The following is a 23,448-nucleotide window of genomic DNA, read 5'->3' on the forward strand; positions in this document are numbered from 1 at the left end:
TAATGAAGGGTACTTTCCATACGATGAAATAATTACCATATGCTGGGCAGAATTATGAAACCTTTAGGTGGTATCATGTCACATTATCACCTCACAACAACTCGCTATGACAGGCTTTATTACTATGCTCGTTTTGCAGAAGAGACAAACCCAAAGCACAGACAACTGAAGCCCAAGGTCACAGCTACTATCCTAACCCAATCATGTGTCAGGGCAAATTCTTACCCACCATGTCTACTGTGTTCTCTCACACACATAAGGAGGGATTTGTCTTTCATCAGGGGCAAGGGAAAGCCTGGATGAGAGGCAGCAGGACTGGACTGGTCCTCATAACTTCCTGTAACCTGTGTGACCTTGGACAAGCCAGTTAACCTCTTAAGTTTCATGTTTTCCCATCTGTAATACTAGAACGGTGGTTCTCAACATGGGTGAAATATACAAGCACCCAGGGTGTTTTAAAAAATAAGGACGCCATGACTTTATCCCCAGTAAACTGAATCAGATCTCTGGGAGCGGGGAGGCCTTCAACACTGCTGCTGCTTAGCAATACCCACAAGTAACAGTGATATGCAACAGAGTTGGGAACCACTGGCTAGGTGGCCTTCAAGGTGCTTCTAGTTCTGAAATGGTCTGAGCCTGTGGTCCATACACATGGGGCCCATTCCCACCTGGGAATCAGACTCCTCTCAGTCAGATTAACCTGAGTCTTTGCTCATGAAGGGGAGCACGGTGCCTGAGGCTGGGCTGTGTAGTCAGAACGCCTGAGCTCAGATTCTGGCTCTGCTGCCTCCCAATGTGGACCGCTACCCAGGCTAGCAAGCGCCTGTTTCTCATCTCTAAAGAAAGGGTAAAACAGCATCTGTTGCACTGGGTTGTTTTGAACATTAAACAAGATAATATACGTAAAGTGCTTCACCCACTTCCTGGCTGCCATGTAGTAAGGGTTCAATAACGCACAGCTGTAAATATCACGATCACCGCTTGACGAAAGCCTGGGCGCCCTGTTCTCCTCCAGTTGCCGCTAACAGTGAGATTAGATGAGAAGCCATGTTTACAATCTCCCAACATCAGCACATCTATGGACATACTGTACCCCAGTAAAGCACCCCAGCCTGGAGCCTCTGAGAAGACCCCCCCACCCCAGAGGGGGCCAGGGAAGACCTTGGAACTCAGCTTAGATGTTTGCACTGTGGCCACTGCCCCACTCCAGGAACCCCCCCTTTCCTGCTGCTCCTGGCTGTGGCCAGGCCAGGCCTGATAACAGGCAGTGCCCCTCTGCAGAGAAGGGGCCAGGCGGCCGGTGGAGCGGCCATGATGTTTCTGACAGTGGGTACTTTCACTCGTCACTCTCTCGAGTGGATCAGTGGAGAGTCGGGTGGAGTAAAAGCATCAGCTTTTCAGAACGGTCCCCCTTCCAAAGTCATCCCGGGAGTTCCCAGCCCCAGGGTTGAGCCCTCCTTCCCTCTGTGGTCCTTCACGTTCGCTGTGGCTAATAAACATGACACACCCAATACACCATGATCAGCTGCGAGTTCCTTCTGCCTCATACACAGATGCAACCCCCTCTCCAACACACACAAAAGCATTAGGGACAAAGGACACAGACACACCATGTTTGAAGCTCAACAAAGAAATTTTAAATGCACCATCTTCCCTCCCTGGGCTGTGCAGGGAGAGAATTTCAAGTGAGATTGAATGCAAACTCCCCAGGGGAAGTGATATAGTGTGAGTGACATGCAGCTCAATTTCAAGATGTGCTTATTAAGCAGAATGAATATAAATAAATAAAAGGTGCACCTGATTATCTTATTCTCTGCACAAAAGCCATGTGAGCTCTTGGTGTTGGAGGGAAATCCACGGATGCCACTTAGAGGAGAAAATGTCCTAGTGGACAGGTCAGAGGACAGAGGCGGCCTGTCCGAGGAGCCAAAGGGGGTGGTCGGCTGGGGGGTACGGGGGCTGTGGACTGGCATGAAGAGACCATGGGTACCACTGAGGGATGCCAGAGGAGAAGGGGCCAGGAAGGAGGAGAGAGGGAAGAGGGACAGAAAGAAAACATAGGGGAGCGAGGAGATTGAGACGAACATGAGAACAAAGGGCCCATGAGCGCAAGGGGCCACAGGACGGAGACCAGAAGGTCCAAGTGAAGATGGTGCGGCCACATGTGTGAGGTGATGGGCAGACAACAGGGTGATGAGGGGAGCACACCCGAACAAGATTAGAAAGAAATGAAAAAAGACGACATGCTGCAAGAGGCAGAAGACAACAAAAAGTACAGGCGGCAATGAAATGCTGCAAGAGGCAGAAGACAACAAAAAGTACAGGCGGCAATGAAATGCTGCAAGAGGCAGAAGACAACAAAAAGTACAGGCGGCAATGAAATGCTGCAAGAGGCAGAAGACAACAAAAAGTACAGGCGGCAATGAAATGCTGCAAGAGGCAGAAGACAACAAAAAGTACAGGCGGCAATGAAATGCTGCAAGAGGCAGAAGACAACAAAAAGTACAGGCGGCAATGAAATGCTGCAAGAGGCAGAAGACAACAAAAAGTACAGGCGGCAATGAAATGCTGCAAGAGGCAGAAGACAACAAAAAGTACAGGCGGCAATGAAATGCTGCAAGAGGCAGAAGACAACAAAAAGTACAGGCGGCAATGAAATGCTGCAAGAGGCAGAAGACAACAAAAAGTACAGGCGGCAATGAAATGCTGCAAGAGGCAGAAGACAACAAAAAGTACAGGCGGCAATGAAATGCTGCAAGAGGCAGAAGACAACAAAAAGTACAGGCGGCAATGAAACAGAAGTTGCTGGTAAGATCAAATGAAGAACAGCCTCAGAGAGACAGATGGGAGATGGCAAGATGATCCCAGGGAGGACAGATTGTACATCTCACCTCTACACCAGCCCCACGGATCTTCCACACGGGAACTCACTGCAGCCAAGTCGGAGCATCAGTCAACAGCTTACACCCGCTCAAGGCGAGGATACAGGCTACGCACTGGGTCTGACACGGCCTCTTCTTCCCGGCAGCTCTGGGAGCCCAGGGCAAGGAATGGGGGAAGGTTGATGACCCAGGCAAGGCCTCCTTGCCTTCACTTGGCTCCCCGGAACCCTCTCGGCAAAACAGAAACCCTGTGAGAAATCTTCCAGAATAGGGTCCTTTCTCCTCTAATTTGGGCTTTTTGGGCCCTTGAGAAAAATTCCAAACTCTGTAGCCAGCTTCCAGGACCTCGTGGGACCTGGCTGGAGCTCACTTTTCTGGTCTCACCTGCCACCCTCTCTCCCCTCCTCTCAGACCCTGCCTGAGGTAGGCTTATGGGTTTCCTGAATTGGCCACGTTCCCGTCCATCTCTTGGCCTTTGCAAACGCTGTCACCTGTCTGGGACCACCCACCTGCCCCGCTTCACCTGGCTAACCCTATTCAGAGCTTCACTAAAGTCAAGCTTGCCTTTGGGGGTCCGCTGGGGTTCTTGGAGGTACGGGTTTCTCCGGGGCACTGCCACAGCCCCTGGTCCTTGCCCCGACCCTCTCCCTATACCACAATGAACTCTTCAGTTCTCTTGTCACCCGCTAGCAATAGTCTAGCAATATTCTTGTCTTTGGGGACAAGTATCTGGTCTTTGTGCTCTACCCCAGAGTCTAGCATAACGCATGGCTCATAGGAGGAACTCAGTGAATATCTGAATAGTGAATGCTTGAAGGAAGGACAAGTTTATGTTATAAACGCTTCTTTCTTCACCCGGGGCCTGGGCCAAAGGTGAGGCAGGAGATGCTGTGTGTCGGCGGGGGGCAGGGATGGTAACGACCCTGTCTCAGCGCCCCTTCTGTGGTGCTGCCAGTGGGCTGCCTGTTCTTCTGAGTGCTATGGGCCACCCTGGCCTACGTTTCCAGTGTCATCAGCTACCACCAGTAGGGCTAAACTTCCTCTCAATCTATGCAGGATTTTTACTGTGAAAAATGCACTTGTCATTTCTATTAGCCTGGGTTGTCCAAAGAAACAGAACTAATAGGGGAGAGAGATCGATAGACAGATATACTATTTTATATTGAAGAGTAATTGTCTCACACAATTATGGAGGCCAGACCTGTGATCTGCTGTCTACAAGCGGGAGAAACAGAAAAGCCAGTGGTGTAATTCTGTCCTAGTCTGAAGGTAAGAGAACTGGAAGCTCCAGTGTTTGAGGTCAGAGAAGATGGATGTCCCAGTTCAAGCACAGAGAGCAAATTTGCCCTTCCTCTGCCTTTTGGTTCTATTCAGGCCTCCAACAGATTGGCTGCTGCCCGCCTGCATTGGTGAAGGAGATCTTCTGTACTCAAGTCTATTGATTCTCATGTCAATGTCTTCTGGAAACACCCTCACAGACACACCCAGAAATCATGTTTTCCCAGCTTCCTGGGCATCCCTTTCTCCAGACAAGGTGACACATAAAATTAACCGTCACAAGTCCACCCCTTGTTAACTTGGTACCAATACACATCTCCTTAAAACATACTTAATCTCCAAATAAAGACAATAATAAGGTCCTAATTCCACCTAGTCTGATACAACTAACCTGCCCTAATCCCTTCCCCAGAAGAGGAGGTAGAGTCCTTGAGCGATGTTTACTCTTTTCCTGACGTCCTGTAACTTAAATACTGTGACAGAAAATTAACAACACAGATACTGATATAAAGTCAATACATGTTACATTATACGATAAGGGAATGAGAGAAGAGAGAAAACAATAATAGTCGCATAATATACGTACACAGACACACACAAACACACATTCATAATAAAATAGAGGGAACTATTGAAATACTCATGACGATTACAGTCCTCATTTCTGTAACTGGTCACAAGCCTGTGGCTGGCATTTATAGCTACTTTCTTCCACTAACTACCCTGCATTCTCTTTGCCTTTAGCAAGCACCTCAGCTAGTCGTGGTTCTTTCCCTGGTGGTGTGACCCGAACCTTCATTCCTGAAGGGCCTGGACCATTCGTCCCCCTGCCTGGATGGGGTTGTTATATCTTCCATCGGCCTTGGTCACAGGCATGGTGAAGCCCTAAGGAATCCCTTGCATTCCAGGCATCCTCTTCTTACCCCCGTTGTGAGCAAGAGTCCAGTTTCCCCTTGGGAGTCAGGATCAACCATCCAGCCAACATCATCACTCCCTCCTTTGCCTGTTGATTTAGAGGCCAGAGGAGCCCAAAGCGGCCAGGCGGGCCTCTTAACTTCCAGTTCCACGGAATCATTGCTGTCTCCTTATGGAAGCTTCCCTCCCCCTGGAACTAAGGTCTCTAGACCAGCAGAGTAGACGGTCAGGGGAACAGGAAGCAAAACTTCTACTAGTGGGTCCCTAGGGGTACCCCCTTCCCTTTCCACCCTGATTCCTGGTCCTGTGAGCCCTGGCTCTGGAAAAACCGCCCCTGGAGCTGCAGCAGAGGGTTGGACATGCATTCACTACCCGCCCGCAGGGAGGAGAGGGGCTGTAGACGGGTCAGTGTACGACCACAGCAATGAGGGCGGAGCCTAGTAACTCTTCAGAAGCTATTCTAAAACCAAGTAGGGGACACGGGAAAGTCTGTGCTGATCCACTTGGCTAGGCGGCTCTTCTTTATGTCTCTGTTTCCTATTTTTCATTTGAACAACAAACAGCAACAAGCTCAGGGAGAGGAAAGCCACGCTGTAATCAGAAACATGGCACAAGCCCGCTCACCTGACGGACGCCTCTCCTGCTAACAAGCACAGACATAAGCTAGCATTTTATATAAATATGCTCTCAATTGCACTTGCAGTTGCCTCTTGCCCTTAGCTCCTCTGGGCCCAGATCTGTGATTCCCAAACCCACCTGCATAAGGTCCCTACTCATACCGCCCCCTGGGTGATTCAATCGGTCTGGGAGGTCATCAACATCCTTCTTCTTCTTCTCCCCATTTTTTTTTTTTTTTTAATTTTAGAAATTGCCTCATGAGATTCAGAGGCAGACAACAGACATAGATGGTCTCATGCACAGTTCTGGTATCTCATGTTTTGGGGTTATCTGAACCTACTACTCTTCCTATTTCCAAACTTCTCCTGTGTGAGAGGCCTTCCTGGTGCTTGATTCCACCTTATCCCGTCTTATTTTAACCATTACCGTTTTCTCATGGCCTGTTGTAAATCTTACCTCCACTGGGTGATCTGGTTTTATTTCAATAATCCAAAAGCCATACTCTCAGATTTCCAAACCGAAACAAAGCCTGGCACAGTCTTTTCCCCTTATTTGTAAACATATAAACCTGAAACTTTTACAAAGATGTAAACATTAACCTCATTTTACTTCCAACCTTAACAAATCCCACATGGAGGAGAACACGTTTCTTGGGAAAAGGACCATCTGGGAAACCTGGGCCCGGCCCACTCTTACTTGTGTGCACAAACTCCTGTCCTCAGTCAGATGCCCTAAAGCTCTATACGTGTAGCTGCTCAACAAGAGAGGGGGGTCTCTCCAGACCAGGAACGAAGGATAACATGATACAGACCACATTGTCTCTCAGCATCCCTGCCTCAAAAACCACCCCTCCAGTGCATCCTCCGTTCTGATGCCAAAGGTCCTTCTACAACATAAGTCCTGCCGTTTTCTTGCCTAAAACCTTCCTATAATTCACCATCCCTTCCAAGATGAAATCTGGACTTGGTGGGATGGCAGAGATCTGGTCCTCTCCCTCCTCCGGGCCGTGGGCATCCTTCACAGCCTGTGCTTTCCACCCAGCCGCTGGACGGGGTGACCCGTTCGGAGGTCTCTCAAGCCCTTCCCTCTGAGTGTGGTTCCTTCAGTCTGGGGCACTAGCCCTCGTCTTTAACTTGATAAGAAAATCCACCCTGTAAAGTCAGCTTAATGTCACCTGGTCTGAGAATAGGGTGACCACAGCATTTTGATAGAAATAACAGAAAAGTTCACACTCTCACACGCAAGCAAGGGAACAGAATAAACCCTGGAATTGGGGGCAGGGGAGGGAAGATTTTCATTTACTGTCAGACCCTAGTTTTCATTCATTTATTTATGCAGTAGACATTGATTGAGTGCCTACCACATGCCAGACCCTGTTCTAGGCACTTGGATGTAACAGTGAACAAAGCAGCCATGTCCCTGCCTTCACCCACCGGAGCACGTGTCCACGTGGAGGGAAACAGACCACGACTCTAAACATGTGAATATATGTTATGCCAACAGGTGAGCTTTGCTACGGAGAAAAGCGAAGAAGAAAGGTGCTAGAGAGTGAGCAGGTGGGTGGGATCTCTGCCTTACACAGGTGGTCAGAGAGGCCTCTCCCTAAGGTGACCTTGGGGCAGAGACCTGCAGAATGGGGGGCTGCTCCCAGGGACACCTGGCATGGGCTCCAGCAGGGGAGGGGGCACAACCCTGAGGTGGGAGCCCCTTTGTCGTATTCCGAGAACAAGCAGAAGAAGAGGTGGGGTGAGAAGAGGGAGGAGAGAAGCCAGGCGGTACAGGACCTGTCAGGCCACAGTAAGGACTTCGGGTTCTATGCCGAGGGAGCTGGCGAAGGACTGGGAAGATTGCTCAGAGGGATGAGGAAACCTGTAAAGGACCAGTCCTGCTGAGCGTGAAGAGCAGAGGGTGGGGAGCGAGAGTGGAAGACGGAGACATGATGGGGGCTTGGGACAGGGCAGTAGAGCTGGGTGCAGGGAGAAGTGGTGGGATTCTGGATAAACTCCACATTTCAGCAACTCTAACAGGAAGTGCTCAAGACTGAAGAGGAGTAGGGGAGAAGGAAAAGAGTCAAGATCGATGCTGAGGTTTGCAACAGGAGCTACTAGAAGAATGAGTTGCCATTGACCGGATGGGAAGCCCACAGAAGGGAGAAGTTTGGGGTCAGGGTGGGGGTCCATCGGCAAAGACAGCTAGAATTCAAGAGGTTGATTTTGTACCTTTGGAGTTTGAGGCACCGGTGGGACAAAGAGTAGTGATCAAGTCCAAGGAGTAGGTCCCCCCAGCTAACAAGAGAACACTTAGCAGCTTTATCTTCAATTCTAATCCCAGATCCCCAAACCACATCTCAGGGCCCAGTGCTGGGCCGCATCACCAGCCTCCTTCCACTGGAATCACACGTGGCTCCCCCAACCCCCGGAAACTGGTGGCAGTTATTTTCAACATCAAAACGTAGAGTCTGTGTTTCGGCATTTGGATTATTCCATCACCTCCCGTAGGTACCCCAAGGACAAGGAGCTGATGTTGTACAAACAACTACATTACAAGGGTGGCTGTCCAAAGAGATGCCTATAAAGCAGGAATAAACAGGGCTTCCCTGGTGGCGCAGTGGTTGAGAATCTGCCTGCCAATGCAGGGGACACGGGTTCGAGCCCTGGTCTGGGAAGATCCCACATGCCCCAGAGCAATGAAGCCCGTGCGCCACAACTACTGAGCCTGTGCGTCTGGAGCCTGTGCTCCGCAGCAAGAGAGGCCGCGATAGTGAGAGGCCCACGCACCGCAATGAAGAGTGGCCCCCGCTCGCCGCAACTAGAGAAAGCCCTCACACAGAAACGAAGACCCAACACAGCCAAAAATAAATAAATAAATTAATTAATTAAAAAAAAAGAAGAAGAAGAAATAAACAGCCTGCCTGCAAGATGACTCTTTCTTTAGCTCTCACATTGGCCAAACCTGAACTTCTGGCAGGTTTGGAATACCAACCTTTTCTGACTTTCAGCCACCAGGGATTCACAGGGCTGAAGGCCAGTGTATTAGTTTCCTGCAGCTGCTGTAACAAGGTACCATAAACTCGGCAGTTTAAAACAACAGAAATGTGTTCTCCCACAGTTCTGGAGACCAGGAAGTCCAAAATCAGTTTCACTGCGTTGAAACCAAGGTGCCTGCAGGGCCGCACCGCCTCTGGATGCTCTAGGGGAGAATCTGTTCCTTGCCTCTTCCAGCGTCTGGAGGCTGCTCCCTGGCTCATGGCCACATCACTCCAGTTGCCAAGGAGAGCAACTCTGAGTCCCTCTCTGCTCCATCTTCACGTGGCTTTCTCCTCTGTGTGTCTGTATCAAACCTCCAGCCTCCCTCTTATGAGGATATACGTGATTACATTTAGTGCCCACCCGGTTAATCCAGGTTAATCTCTCCGTGTCAGATCTTAACTTGATCACATCTGCAAAGACGTCGTCATGTAAGGTAACACTCACAGTTCCAAAAATTAGGACCTGAGATTTTGGGTGGTCATTTTTTAGCCTAGCACAGCCAGTCTCAACACACAATAAATCCATTAGCTTAATGATTGGAAAAAGAAGCTTTATGGGTCCATTCATGATCCAACAAGTAGCCTGGGAGCCCCTATTAAGTTCCAGGCCCTGGGGATAAAATGCAAAAGCAGACAGGCTCCTTGGAAAACAGACACAATCAGCTAATCACAAAACAAATGCCGAATTACAACTGTGGTGAGAAATACAAAGAGCTGCATGATTCTAAGTCCTGGGGGAGGCCGAGGTGGAGGTTACCCTAAGACACGAGGTCTGAGGAAGCTCCCTCAGGACCTGGCATTCAAGTTACTGTTTGAAGGATAAACGGGGTTAACTGAGGGAAAAGAGGAAAGGCTGCAAGGCGGAAGGCAGAGAATGGAGAAAGGCCATTTCTGGTCATTTCCGCGACCAGAAAGAACAAGTAAAGTAAATCGCAATGAGAGCAGTGAGGCAGGAGCGTGGTGTGAACCAGGAGCGGAGAGAAAGCGTCCCAGGATGTGCAGCCCTCGGTCAAGTCCTTGAGGTACCATCAAATCCAGGCTTGAAAAGAGCACTCTGGCTGCGAGTGGAGAAAGTGTGGGTGATGGAGAGCAGAGGGGGTGTGGCCAGACTAGCTGTTTTATTTTCATTTTAACAGCCGAGAGCTAAAATGTCAGACCATCACTTTCGGAAGACTTGTATCTGTTTGGCCTTCCCGGACACCCAAGCCAGCTCCCCAGCTTGCAGGAGCGTCTCTCTTAGTCCCAGGATGCTCGTGAACAGCTCTGTCCCAGCAGTTCCCCCTTTAAGCCCTACTTGCTGCCTCAGCCCCATTTCATAGCCTGATCACAGGGGTCAGTCTCAGCCATCTTTGTATCTATTCCAACTCGTATTTCAGTACTCGACACACGGTAGTCTATGCGTGAGTGAAAGGGGAAAAGGAAAATCAAATTTTCTGACCCCCTAGCTCAAGGTTGCGAGAAAGGTCGTGGCTAGCTTGGGTGCTTAGACTGAGGGGCAGCGTGAGCACAAGTCCCCCTTCTGGAGTGCAGGCACGACAGCAGTCTAAGACCTCCATAAACCAGACCCGTGGAATTTTAAGAGCAAAGGGGGTGATGGCAAGAGAGCAGAGGAACATCAGCAGGTCAGAGGTCAGAAAACCAGGCACACAGAGTGCAAAGGAGGGGACCAGGATGGGGAAAGGGGGATGCACCCCAGACAGCCTCCTGGGAATGGAGACCCAAATCCGCAACAGGACACGTACGCATTCTTGGTACAGAGGACCAGGACTGTTTAAAGTAGCCAACATAAGACAAAGGGAAGGAAGAGCCTGGAAACCTTTATGCTGATAAACAATTACACAAATGAAGGACGTTACTTTCTAGCGATGTTCGGCTTCCTTCTATTTGGTACCTTTCTGGGTGATTGGGTGATACATCAAAACATTTCTATAAAGTGTGTCTAATCTGAAATAGATTAAAGAAGTGGGTCATTTTTCCAGGTACTTATGTCAAGATTCAGACCGGAATCCGGGACTCCTAAATCCTGAAATTTACTTCTTTCTGTTAAGCTATTCCATCCCCAACGGAGCCAACACTGGGTTCATTGGGCAGACTCCCAATTAATCACAGTAGAAAGCACTATTTGCCAAGTGAAAATCCTCTATTTTGAATTCTTAATCCCCCTACCAGCTGAGTTTACCACAAAGACATGAATGTATAATTGAGACATAAAGAGAACATGCCACCAAATTAAACTGCCCTAATTTTAAATCAATAATTTTTTTTCTCAAATAACATGAAATGAAGATCTCTCAAAAGAAAAAACATCTTGTTCCAACATCTCCAGGAGCCTTTCTCCACGGAGCCGAACTCCAGCAAAAGCCAATTAGATTTCTCACCAACGTCAGACGCTAAATTATCACAGACGACGCTCAACAGGAATTTAAATCTTAAGATATACTCCAAGGGGTGACATCGTCTATCCTAAGTTGGCCTGGAGACATCTGTAGCACCAGGTCTCCTCTACCCAACGGCTCTTGGGTACCAGCGAGAGGTGGCTGCCAGTGGTGGGCGGGTCTGGCGGGCCCGAGGGGCTGTGGACCCCTTCCTGTGGTTCTCATTTACCTCTGGCAGCATCCTAAACCTCGCTGGCACAATCATCACTATGACAGAGCTAAGCACCCCAGTGCCAACGGCTCTGTTTGCTAGTGTACAAAGAAAGGCACCTTAACTACACCGAGGGAGTATCACCATTAGTGCGAATGTAATTATAAAACATATGTTTTCGTGCTTTAAATACTGACCTGATGACAAAAGAGTCTTTGCAGTCTTTCCCCCTTTGTATCTGGACATGCGAGGGGCACTGGACCAGTTGGGTTTGGATCTATCCTTTCCTTCCAATACTTCTCTCTCCTCCAAGGTTTGTTGCCCCCTGGCACTTGCCATCTTCTATTCCACTGACTGCCTTCTGGATATTTGACCTTTGCCAAAGCAATCGAGTGCACCCTTCCGTGAGGACGAGAAGTGATGCTCTTGTAGAACATCAAGGAAAACCACGTGACACTCATCCTTCTGTTCATCACTGAGCTCCTTCTCGGACACACAGGCCCACCTACATGCAGCCCATCTTTCTGGCCCCATGTCCAGTGGCTTCGCCCCAGGAGCCCTGCCCTAGGACCTCGTATCATCCTCACTTTTCCTCCTACATGCCAGACGTTTTCAGACTTTCCAGCTTTGTGCACGCCAGTGCTGGGACGCTTCTCTCCAGATCCCCTGGAAAACCCTGCTCACCACTGAAGACCCTGGAGAAACGCAAGCTTGTAGTTTTGCCTAATCTTGCAGATAAAATCAGTTCTTCCCTTTTGGTGTATTCATGGCATTTCTACGTATAAACATCCTAATTCCTAACCCCTGTTACCCTCTAAGAGGGTTATTAACAAATAATACAGCAGTCTCCTCTGTTGGACAGGGCGGGAACTCTGAACACGTGTGTCCCCAGGGCCTGCCTTCCGAATACTGTTAAATGGAATTGAAAGATGACAGCTGACAATCCTCATCTGACAACAGATGGACTAAGACACCTGGTCACCAACTTCTCCCCACGCCGTAAGAAGCGAGATGTTTCAATTTGGCAAGAAGAAGAGGGAGGGTTTAGACGCTTTTGAGTCATTTGCAAAAGTCATGGCCTTCAAATCAATGATGCTGTCCTTGGTATCACTTTATACACACCCTCAGAGGGATGACACCCAGAATCTTTAGGAATATAGTCATGAGCCAGATCCAACGGATCACAAAACCATAAAGACACCTCATACAATCCTTCATTAAAAATATTTGCTTCAAGTTCAATTTGAGTGAACCATAGGGAGCCTCTGATATGGGAACAGGAACCTAAAGGAATGTATTAGGAGGTGCTGCTTACTCAGAATCTGCTGTTTGCCCCTTCCCCAGTATAAAATTACAACACATCTTATTTGGAGGCTACAGGGCTACCTAGGATCCGGGAGGAATCAGAGCTACTTTTCTCAACCCTCTGGTGTTGGAATCTGAGGCAGCGCAGACTCCCTGGAGAAAACCACCTAAGGGATAAGAATTCTGTGGTTGCTTAAAGACCTCCCCCCTTGGGAGCCCTAACTGCTTACCTGGAGGGATGCTGCCTGACTCCCACAAGGCTGGCTGGGAAGCAATAGGGTCACCCGGGCTTTCTGCTTCCCTAGAGCTCTGAGTGGTGTGGAGGATAGGACAGGGGACCTGTTATTACCTACTGTGCTGACCCGGAAGCGCCAGCAGGCAGGTGCCGAGTTTTCCCAACTGCCTAGGAAACGGAAAGATCCTCCCCAGCGACGCCAGAAGGCACAGAAAATGCCATTATTAAGCCTATGTAAATTTTACTATAGCTATTTTCTCAGATTTCTTTAGTCTAATAGACTCTACCCTCCTTGGCTTAACAGACGGATGACGTTCCAGGGGTTTACTGAAATTGAGTAAACTCACTAAGAATTTTTGCCTCTCCATGGCCCATAACTGCATCAAAAAATTTAAAAACTCAGCAGGTAAAACCGAGTTGCCTCATTTGCATGCTGTCGAAATTCTGTAAATCAATTTAAGGTAAGATGCCCTACTTCCTTGTCATTCTCCAGGGTGCTTTGAGGAACACTTTAATTTTATGGTGGAATTTAATTTCCTGACTTTTTGAAAGCTCTGCCGAATTCAGAGGTACAGTCTTACGACCAGGCCAAATGTGCATTTTGATCTATATCTTGAACGGGGGCAAGGAAGAGGCTAGAAGGTTTGGAGAGCAGTTTGGGATGGCAAACGTGACCTACTGTCACACAAGGCCACTGGCAGCTGAAGAATGCAGATGTGCTCAAAAGGTGACTTCTGTGGACTTAGGGCTGGACGGTTATGCTTCCTCTACTATGGACTCAGCGAGGTGTAGCCTGAATGGAAATCAGATGGTGCAAAGGTGTCTTCAGCTCCACGGGAGCCTTGCAGGGCCAGGGGGCAGGCTGCTTTCAGCGGGGGTTGTGGCTGGAGAGACAGAAGTCTCTGCTTTCAGCGTGAGGATTAGAGCACATTATTCCCTTTGATCTGTTGTTTTTCAAATTCCCTTTTTTTCAGGTTCCGGGTGGGGAGGGTCTATGGGGCGTAGGTGTCTAGAAACTAAAAGTTATTGTTCCTGTTCTCTTAATCATAATAATGAGTTTGGCTTGACAAGGTCAATTAATTATTCAGGATTAGAAAGCAACACGATTATACATATCAGACAGGTAAGAGGGGAGGGTTCTGAGCAGGGAGACAATACCAGGTAAATGCGGGGCTGGTACCACCAAAGCTCTGTTGTCTGCAAGTCACCTGCCAGTGCTCCCTACTCCCCGGCCTGGTCCCTTTCTCTCCGGGATGCCGCCAGCCCAGGGAATGGGCGGCCACATCCTGGCTTCCTCCTCTCATCCCTGCCTTATTCCACAGACATTAGCGGGGGACCCCCTTCACATGAGCTTCAGAGCTATTTGACTCCAAAAGGCAGGTAATTAACTACCAAACAATAGCAGGGATTTTCAGATTAATTCTGCCCAGGAAGAAACAGGAAAACTCATTTAGACCAAACAAAAGGGAGGGGGTGATTAGATGCTCCAATGACAAAAGAGAGACCTAAATAGGGTCTAGAAAACTGATAAAGGGCTTTTATTAGTATTATTTTTACACCAATACCCTCATTTTTATAAGCACTGCATTCTACCTTCCTCTGTCATGCAGGTAGGTCTCTAAGTGAGATTGAAGCCCAGCAGGTATAGCAGCAGACCTGCCAAGTGGGGCTCTGCACGCTGATAAGGAGAGCATTCCCTAACGTCCCCGGAAGACCACCAGGGCAGTTTTCTTGCACTGCCACATAAGGGCTTTTACAAATACGGTTAGGGCTTTGGGGATGTCTTCCATACTGTCCTGAATTTGGCAAACAATTCAGTCCCACAAAGCATTGTTATTCACTCAGCTTTCCAGGATGGGGCCTCTTCCAAGAAACAATGGAGACGGGCATAGAGCTTTTCCATATTCCGAGGAGCTTGGTTTGGCAGCAGGATCAAGAGGGGGAAAGGATTAAAATATGCAGCTGAACTGGAGAAGCAGCCTCTTATTAATTACACTCATAAAGCAGGGCACCCTGAGGTCAAAGAGATGGAAAGCGCTAGACCCAAATTTTAATAAATCGTAGATGGAGCGCCCTCACTCTGGTCTAAAAGATTACGTTCTGGCTGCCTAAGTGGGCGTGCAAACCCCTGGGTGGTATTTCTTAACTTTTCACAAACTCATTTTGAATGGAGAATTCAAGGCATGGAAAAATCACGAAGTCCAGGTATCTGAACACCTCCCCACTTCCCCGCTGCCTGCTGCTACCTGCGGCTTCATCACAGGGCACTTGAGATGCGTTAGCGTCACCCGCCCCCGGCTCCAAGGCCAGAGTCTTGATGTCCTGGTGGACGTACCTCCTGCATCCGCCCACTTATCCAGTCCCTAGGTTCTGCCTCTGCTCCTTGGGACACAGCTTCGGACTCCGGACGTCCTACTCTGTGTAGCTAACAGAGGAACTCCAGGCCTCCATCTTTTTCAACAAATCTCTCCTGTTTTTCTTTTTCTAAAGATTTTTTGATGTGGACCATTTTTAAAGTCTTTATTGAATTTGTTACACTATTGCTTCTGTTTTATGTTTCTGGTTTTTGGCCCCGAGGCATGTGGGATCTTAGCTCCCCCGACCAGGAATGGAACCCGCACCTGCCCTGCATTGGAAGGCGAAGCCTTAACCACTGGACCACCAGGGAAGTCCCACTTGTCTCTTGTTTTTAAAGCACCGCCATCTTTTCTAATTTCCATCTTCTCTCCAAAATCCCATCCCCCTTTCCACCCCACAGCCGGCCTTCGACGTCAGTGCTGCCCATTCTCGTTTCAGCACCTGCTGCCCAGCAGGCAGTTCAAGGCCTCTGGGGATATTCTATCTGCACTGCCCAACACAGGGGCACCAGCCCCCAGCGGCTGCTGTAGCACCTGAAATGCGGCTGCTGTGACTGAAGGAGTGAATTTCCAATTGTATCTGGTTTTAGCTAGTTTACGTTTAATTTTAAATAGCCACTGTGCTGAGTAGCTCCTTAGCTCAGCTGTTCTGTCCCACGCTGGCTCCAGGACCGCTCTCCTCCGGAGGCCGCCCCTCGTTCCTGACCTGCCTCTGACACTCGCCCCGCATGGCGGCCCGGGCTCTGTCTGCAGCCCTGAGCCCTCTCCTCCCCGGATGCTGCCTCTGGACGGCGTTTTTCAGATGCGCCATCAGCCTCGGCCTGCAGGTTGGTCTCACAGCCCTGGCCGCACAGCCTGAGTCCTCTGGGGTCTCACACTCTCCCCTCCTCTGGCTGGTGCCCTCCACGGCGCGACTTCAGGGCCGCTTCCCCACCCCTGTGCCTTCCACCTCAGGGCTTCTCTCTCGCGCGCAGGCCTGCCTGACCGCTGCCCCCACTCCAGCCACTTCACCAGTCCTGCCGAGACCTTTGGAAACCGCCCGCCCCCAAGAGCATGGGAAAGACTGGGGAGAATTTAGGTAGCCCCAGAGCGATCTTCCTAAAAAGAGATGCAGGGAAAATACAACACAGCAGCAACAGGTAGTGAGAAGAGAAGAGATGGACCCGCTAAAACAAAAGGAACCAAGCATCCCCTATTTCCCTTTTCCTTTACTATGACGACAGGATGTGTTATCAACAGATTTTTAAAATATCCTAGGGAGCCAGGCACAAATCTAGAACTTGCCACCAGTGAAAGGCTTGCCTTGAGGGCTGCAAGGGCTGAAGGTGCACTCAGAGCCAAGCTCCAGAAGACCCGGGCCGAGGAAAGCCCCAGCCCTGAGGCCCAAGCTTGAGCCAGAGGACTGGCCAGTGCCCAGGAGCCCGCGGGAAACGTGGCTGCCATGTACGCGGACCAGCCTGGTCTCTGTACAGGTCATTCTGAACTCTATTCAAATGTCCGATCAAACACCAGGGGGGCGAGAGCACCCAAGGGTCTGGAGGCACTCGGCGCTCCGGAAGGAGTTAGGCAACAGCTACGCTCCCAGAACCTACATTCCTGGGGAGGACTTGGGCAAATGGCATACAAGTCCATCTTCCCCCGACGTATAGCAACTGATACTTCAGGGGCAGTGTTTCGTTCATCTTCATGTGCTGAGTGCTTGGCCACGGTACCGGGAAGCAGAGTTGTTTCTCACTGGTGATTTATGTGTGAATGAATGAAGGCGAGGGTGGGGCAGGCGCAGAGGGCTGAGGGGCTGGTACTTAGGCAGATGCACGGGTGGCACCAGGTCTCAGCAGGAGTTAAACACACAGCACCGCAACCAGAGAGAAGACCCAGTACAAAGAACAAGCGGGGCAGTAGGGGTATTTGCTAGAAAGGGGGAAAATATAATCTCAGACTTTAGTAAGCTCACTTAATTCTGTGAAAATAATATTACTTTCCTTCTGTGTGCATTTATTTATGTATGAAGCTGACTACATGTACACAAATACACACACTCATGGGTGGAAATATGAGTTTAGTTATTTTCTGCTGCTGCTATTATGTGTGTCTGTCTGTGAGTATGTGTTTAATAATGGTAATATCATTCTGAAAAGTGAACACGTCTTTCATTCCAACACCGTGCTGCAAAGGGTTGAACAGGGATGTCAACAGAATCCAGAAGTCCGATTCTGCTGGGAATTAGGGTTTACGTTCAGTACAATAAATGATTCCAAGATAAATACATTTCTTTTTTTTTTTTAAATCCTGGATGGTGATGTATCCTCTTTCCAATACAGAAACAGGGGAGCCTGGCTCTATTTAGTTTGTCTGATTGCTTTTAAGAGGAGGGACGGGTTGGCTCTGAGAAACCATGGTCCTCTATTCATTAAAGTGCCAATAATGCCCGGTCCAGGCATATTGACAGCAGATTAGCTCAGGCTGAGTCTGTGGACAAGACCAGAATCTTTTTTAACCCAGCTTGTTTCCAGATCAATACACCCATCAGCATTCGAAAATTAGCCCAAGATGAGATTCTGATACTTGAGGTGGCATGCCATGCTCAGAGGCCACCTCGCCAAGCCACAGGTGTAAACGCCTAGCTGGGGATTAGACACTTTCCATCCCCATGGATATGAGTGAGGACTGATGTAGACCCCACCCCCCCTCCCCCTACCCCCGCTCACACACTCTCAGCCTTCCCTCTTTGAGCCTGTATAAGTCCTTGGGGCTATAACCCAGCCACTTGCCTCAAGGGGCATTTATTAAATGTGCACTTTGTTTGAGGCACTTTCCGTGTGCTCAGGGCAGGAGTGTATGGGTGTGAGGGAGGAGGGGAAGGGGACCTTAAGGAAAAACAATGACGCAAACACGATCCTTGTTTGCAAGGAGGCTTCGGAGTTTTTCACGACTCCTTCCATGTTCCAGTTCCACAGAGGTCCTGCTTCGTAAGGCAAGCGTCTGTGACGGTGTAGAGTTCCTAAGGTCTGTCTGTCATTGTCAGGCATTCTCAGCAGTAAGTGTGTGCATTGCGGGGAGGGAACGGGGTGGGGGGCATGGGGCGTGGCTGCAAACGCACCCCCCTCCCCCCCCCACCCCGGTGCTACCGATTGGGCCACTGGGGCATCCATCAAACTCCCTCACGGAACAGTGTGATTCTCAATCTTTTTCTGGCCAATAATAAAACTTTCGCCCACCAAGACCATCTCATGCAACAATACCTACTCTGCTGTTTGTGATACATTCTGGTACTGTCTATGCAATTACATTTCCTTTAAAAAATCCTGTTTGTATCCAGCAGTTTGAAGATCTTCATATATAGAACCAACAAGGGAAAAAACCATCATCATTTCCTTTTAGAAAGAAAGAGGGAAAAATAACATAAAATAAAAACAACCTGGTGTGACCAAGCTGTGTCACAGCACGGGGGGCTCGGCCACCCCACTGGCCTAATCCCTGAGCAGCCGGAGCCTGGGTGGGTCTCCCTGCAGCCTGTCCTCTGCCCACCGACCACGCCCTTCACAGCCAGGACCCTGACCCAAGCTGCCCTCTCTGCTGCCTTCTCGCAGCTCCCTTGCCTGTGACTCTTCCTTCTCCTGTCGCTCTCTCCTACCATCCCCAGCTCTCCCCTTCCCTCTGGGGTGCCGGAAGGGAGGGCAGGGGCGGCTGGCGGAGCCTCCGGACGTGGAGCTTACTGCCGTGGACCTGCCATTTAGGGGGATGAAGGGAGCTGGGAACGAGAGCTGGAGGAAAGGCCAGCAGAAGATCTGGCTCCCTCGCTCGGGGGCTCTGAGGTAAAGGAACAAGGATGCGGTCCACAGTTAAACACGTTTTTAAAAAGTTTAAAAACATAGCAGCTGTATTTTTTAAAAAGATAGCTAACACTTAACCAGCACCTCTGTGTGCCAGGCCCTCTCCTGAGTGTTTACACATCAGTACATGGAAAATGTAATCCCCACCACGGACCCTCGCAACGTTGACTCCACTTTACAAAAAGAAAACTCTGAGTCACAGTTGGTAACCTGGGGTCCCACAGCCAGAAAGCGGCCAAGTCTGATTCTGAGCACTTGCTCCCCGTCTGGGAATCCGTCTGCCCGGCTGCGTGTTGTCTGAATGCCCAGCACCTGCTCTGCTTACGGGGAAGCAGAGCAGGGCCTGGGAAGCATGGAGGCAGCGGAAGCAAGAGATGCAAAACCACAGACCTCAAAAGCTGGGGGTGGGTGTGAGAGGCTCAGAGGAAGGGGAGGGGAGCGGGGTGCAGCGAAAACACAGAGGATCAGACACAGGCGTTAAAGGCGAGATGCGGTATCAGAAACCCAGGGCTGGGAGGTGAGAGAAGAAGCAAACAAGCTGGAGACAACAGAGGTGGCTGTGACGGCCATGTCCCAGGTAGGTGTTTAGAGCGTCTGCACTCGGCTCTGCCTTCTCTGAAGGCTGTGTGAGGGATGGCATATGTGCAGCGCCAGAGGAGCTAAAATGCTGGTCTTAAAATAAAGCAAGCTTAGCATTGGATGGAACCTTAAAGAAACTTAGAGGAGAAAAAAGCCAAGGAAAGCAATAATCAGGAGCTAATTTCCTGAGAAAACGTATTATTGGAACAAAAGCAAAGAACAAACAAAAAAACAAATCCTAGTCCTATTCAATGGGAAAATGATTTGAAATTTTAGCATCAAATGGCAAAGTGAAAATTAGGAAATTGTCCTGGCCAGATGAAACAATCAGACTCATGTCAGTTGAGAATCACAATGAAAGTGGCGGATACAGGCTCTCTCAGCCACCCCCTGCACCGGCTGCCCCAGGCCGCCTACCTTGCACGATGAGGTGCACCCGGGAGGTCTTGGGGTGGTTGTCCGTCTGCACGGAGCAGGTGTACGGGCCCTCGTCGTACACGTCCACGTTCTGGATCTCGATGCTGTACTGGGTCTGGGTGTTGCTCAGGAGGACCACGCGGGGGTCCAGACACCACTTGTCATTCCCGGCGTAGAGGATGGTGCTGCGGTTCAGCCAGGCCACCCGGGTGACCCGGTTGTCAATCGTGCACCTGGAGGGAGGACCAGACGGGTAAGTCAAGGGACCGCCGAGAAACGGGAGCCATCAGGGTCTTCTTGGCAAGGCTGAGATGCCTGGTCACCATGCCTTGTCTTCGTCTCCTGCCCCCAGTGTGTACACACGCACCTCCTGTTTGCTTTGGCCTGGGTGGCACTTTCTGGAACTCAGCATCAGAGGTCTTACAGAACTGCAGCCTCAGAACATTGGCTATTTCAGACTTCCAGGTCCTGAGTGATTCTGTGCTTCTGAAAACCCCTGAGCACAGGACCATTTCAATACCCCTAACTATTCAATAGTTATAGCCTGGAGCCGTCATCCATCCTCAGAATGGCTGGGCCCTGGGACTATCCCCATCCTCCCCTCGCTCCGGGATTTCCATGATGTGCACGATGGTAATCCCTCACATTGCTTTCAAGATGTTCTGGGTGTACTAACTTGCCCAATACTCAAAACAACCCTATGAGGAAGGTTCTATTGGTAAAAAGAATTGAAGAACAGAGACACTGAATGCTTCTGGCAAATGGCACAGATAACGTGTGCTAGATCAGAAACCCAGCTTTTAACTACTAAACATTCTTCCTCCCATCTCAGAATAGCGAATTCCAACAGAAGGCTTTTGAAGTCAAAACTAAATATGGACCACCACCATTGCTATTTCTCCTCATTACACCCAGGGGCAGAAATGTTCAATTACTGCTAGACTAAAGGCATTTTCCAAAATCTCAAAACGGTTCGCACATGTAAAAATAGATTTTCTTTCTTTTATTTTTGCATCTGGAGTCCCCAAATTGTGGAAGCTCCCTTCTCTTTTCCTACACTTTCTAATTTCCCAGCTACTCTGGCCAAGTCCTCATCAAATCTGTCTGCATTCATTTCCCTCTCTAGCTACACCGAGTATGTTTTATGGCCTGAGGCTAAGTTCACAAACACAGTGCCCTGATCCTGACTATAATGCTGGAAATAGCAACTTAGCCACGGTGGGTACAATGTTGCCTCCAATGTAATCATTCTTTTGCAGGGTACAAAGTACTTTTACATCCACCCTGTCTCCTGTGATTCTTGCAGCAAATTGGTGAGATAGATGATCTTACCCATTCTCCACTTTAAAGATCAGGCCTCCAGGGTCGGAAATGGTCTGGTGACTTGCCTCAGGATAGAGAGCTAGGGAGTGATGGAGAGTCAGACCCCTCAGCCGGGTTCTAAGTCCTGGTCCTGGGTGCTACACAGGACGTGCAAAGGTGAATTTTTCAGTGGGGAGGGACGGTTGCTTCCACTGAATTCTCATAATTGTCTGTGACCATAAAAAGCCTGAGAACTGCTGCTGAGTACCCCAGCTTCCCCAGGCAGTCCCTCTCGAGATGTGCTCTCCAGTGCTGTGCATTCTTTCCCCTTGTACTTGTGTAAATGTCACATGATCATTGCCGGGCCTCTCAGGCACAGGTGGAAAGGCTTGCTGAGAGGCCCTGTAGGGAAAACTGCTCAACCAGAAACACCTCTGCTCAGCTGTCCAGCTTGCTTTGTGCTGCTTATTGCGTTTTGTGGACAACAAAGGATAGAAATGATGGGAAACCTGACCAGGGGAGTATTTCTGAAAGTGGGCATGGACCACTTGCATCAAAATCACAGGAGGTGATTTTGTTACAGATTTTCTTGTCCTACTGATTCAGAATCTTCGGGAACCCAGAAACATGATTTTCTAACAATACCCCAGCTGGGTCATACACCCACCAAAGTTTGAAAAGCACTGGGGTATATAGCAGGGTATCCAGGACCAGCTGCATAACTTGTGGATCTCAGTGCAAAACGCAAATGCAGAGCCCTTTGTTCAAGGACTATTAAGAATTTCAAGATGGTGAGAGCAGGGCATTTAACAAGTGCAGGGTCCTATGCAAATAAACACACACCCTGAAGGGATGTCCCACTTTTCTGTGCTTGTAACTCTCTTCGGGATCTTACTTAAATATGCATTCTGATTTGGTAGGTCTGGGGTGGAGCCTGAGAGTCCCAGGAGATGACAATGCTGATGGCCCCCGGACCATCACGTAAGCAGCGTAAACCTAGAGGGAATGGTATGCACATGAGGGTTTGAGAAGCACTGAGCTAGCCCTTCACTATGTGAAAGTGTGACCAGAAAACCAGCAGATCATCATCGCTTGGGAGTTTGTTTGAAACACAGACTCAGGCCCCACCTCAGATGTAATGAACTCGAATCTGCATTTTCATAAGCTCTCCAGTAACCAGGATGCACATGTGGTCTGGACTGGTCTACAGTGAACTCCAAGACTTGCTGTCGGCTGTGATAACAATGTCCTGAACATACCACGAGACTGAGCAGGAGGCAGGGAAGAGCAGCCAATGGAGGAAGCTGGACCTCCCAGATGCTGTACTCTCCTTGCACACCTGATGCTCTTCCTCTCAGGCCACCTCACTAAAACGTGGATTTGAACCACAGTGGTGTGAACCCCCTTAGGAACAACAAACTCCGCAGCTCGCTTTGCTAGCAATGTACCTGGGATGTCACGCATATTCATGACTTTAAGGGCATTCACTGCTCTGAATTTTGCTTGGATCCAAGGGGAGGAATTGGTTAAATTCATATTCACAACTGATGTTTATTGAATGCATATTACTATATGCTAGGTATCCTGTGAGTCTATGATATGTGCTATTTTATCATCTTAAAAACTTGGTTGCGGAAGGGGCCAAGATGGCGGAAGAGTAAGACGCGGAGATCACCTTCCTTCCCACAGATACAGTAGAAACACATCTACACGTGGAACTGCTCCTACAGAACACCCACTGAACGCTGGCAGAAGACGTCAGACCTCCCAAAAGGCAAGAAATTCCCCACGGACCTGGGGAGGGCAAAAGAAAAAAGAAATAACAGAGACAAAAGAATAGGGCCGGGACCTGCACCAGTGGGAGGGAGCCGTGAAGGAGGAAAGGTTTCCACACACTAGGAGCCCCTTCGCGGGCGGAGACTGCGGGGGGCCGAGGGGGGAAGCTTCGGAGCCGCGGAGGAGAGCGCAGCCACAGGGGTGCGGAGGGCAAAGCGGAGAGATTCCCGCACAGAGGCTCGGCGCCGAGCAGCGCTCACCAGCCCGAGAGGCTTGTCTGCTCACCCGCCGGGGCGGGCGGGGCTGGGAGCTGAGGCTCCGGCTTTGGTGCTAGCCG

General features: G+C 49.6%; 1 protein-coding gene across 8 annotated transcripts in view; it reads right to left on the reverse strand.

Moving 5' to 3' along the window:
* Positions 1–23,448, reverse strand: part of NTM (neurotrimin) — a 941,546-nt gene that overhangs the window by 167,464 nt on the left and 750,634 nt on the right. For all 8 annotated transcript variants that reach the window (XM_082476239.1, XM_082476241.1, XM_082476240.1 and 5 more), the window contains one exon: positions 20,034–20,266. In XM_082476239.1, coding sequence (XP_082332365.1) covers positions 20,034–20,266 — 233 coding nt within the window. The remainder of the gene's footprint in view (positions 1–20,033; positions 20,267–23,448) is intronic.

The sequence above is a fragment of the Balaenoptera physalus genome (assembly GCF_965194825.1).
Source record: "Balaenoptera physalus genome assembly, chromosome: 10".
Taxonomy (NCBI): Eukaryota; Metazoa; Chordata; class Mammalia; order Artiodactyla; family Balaenopteridae; genus Balaenoptera; species Balaenoptera physalus.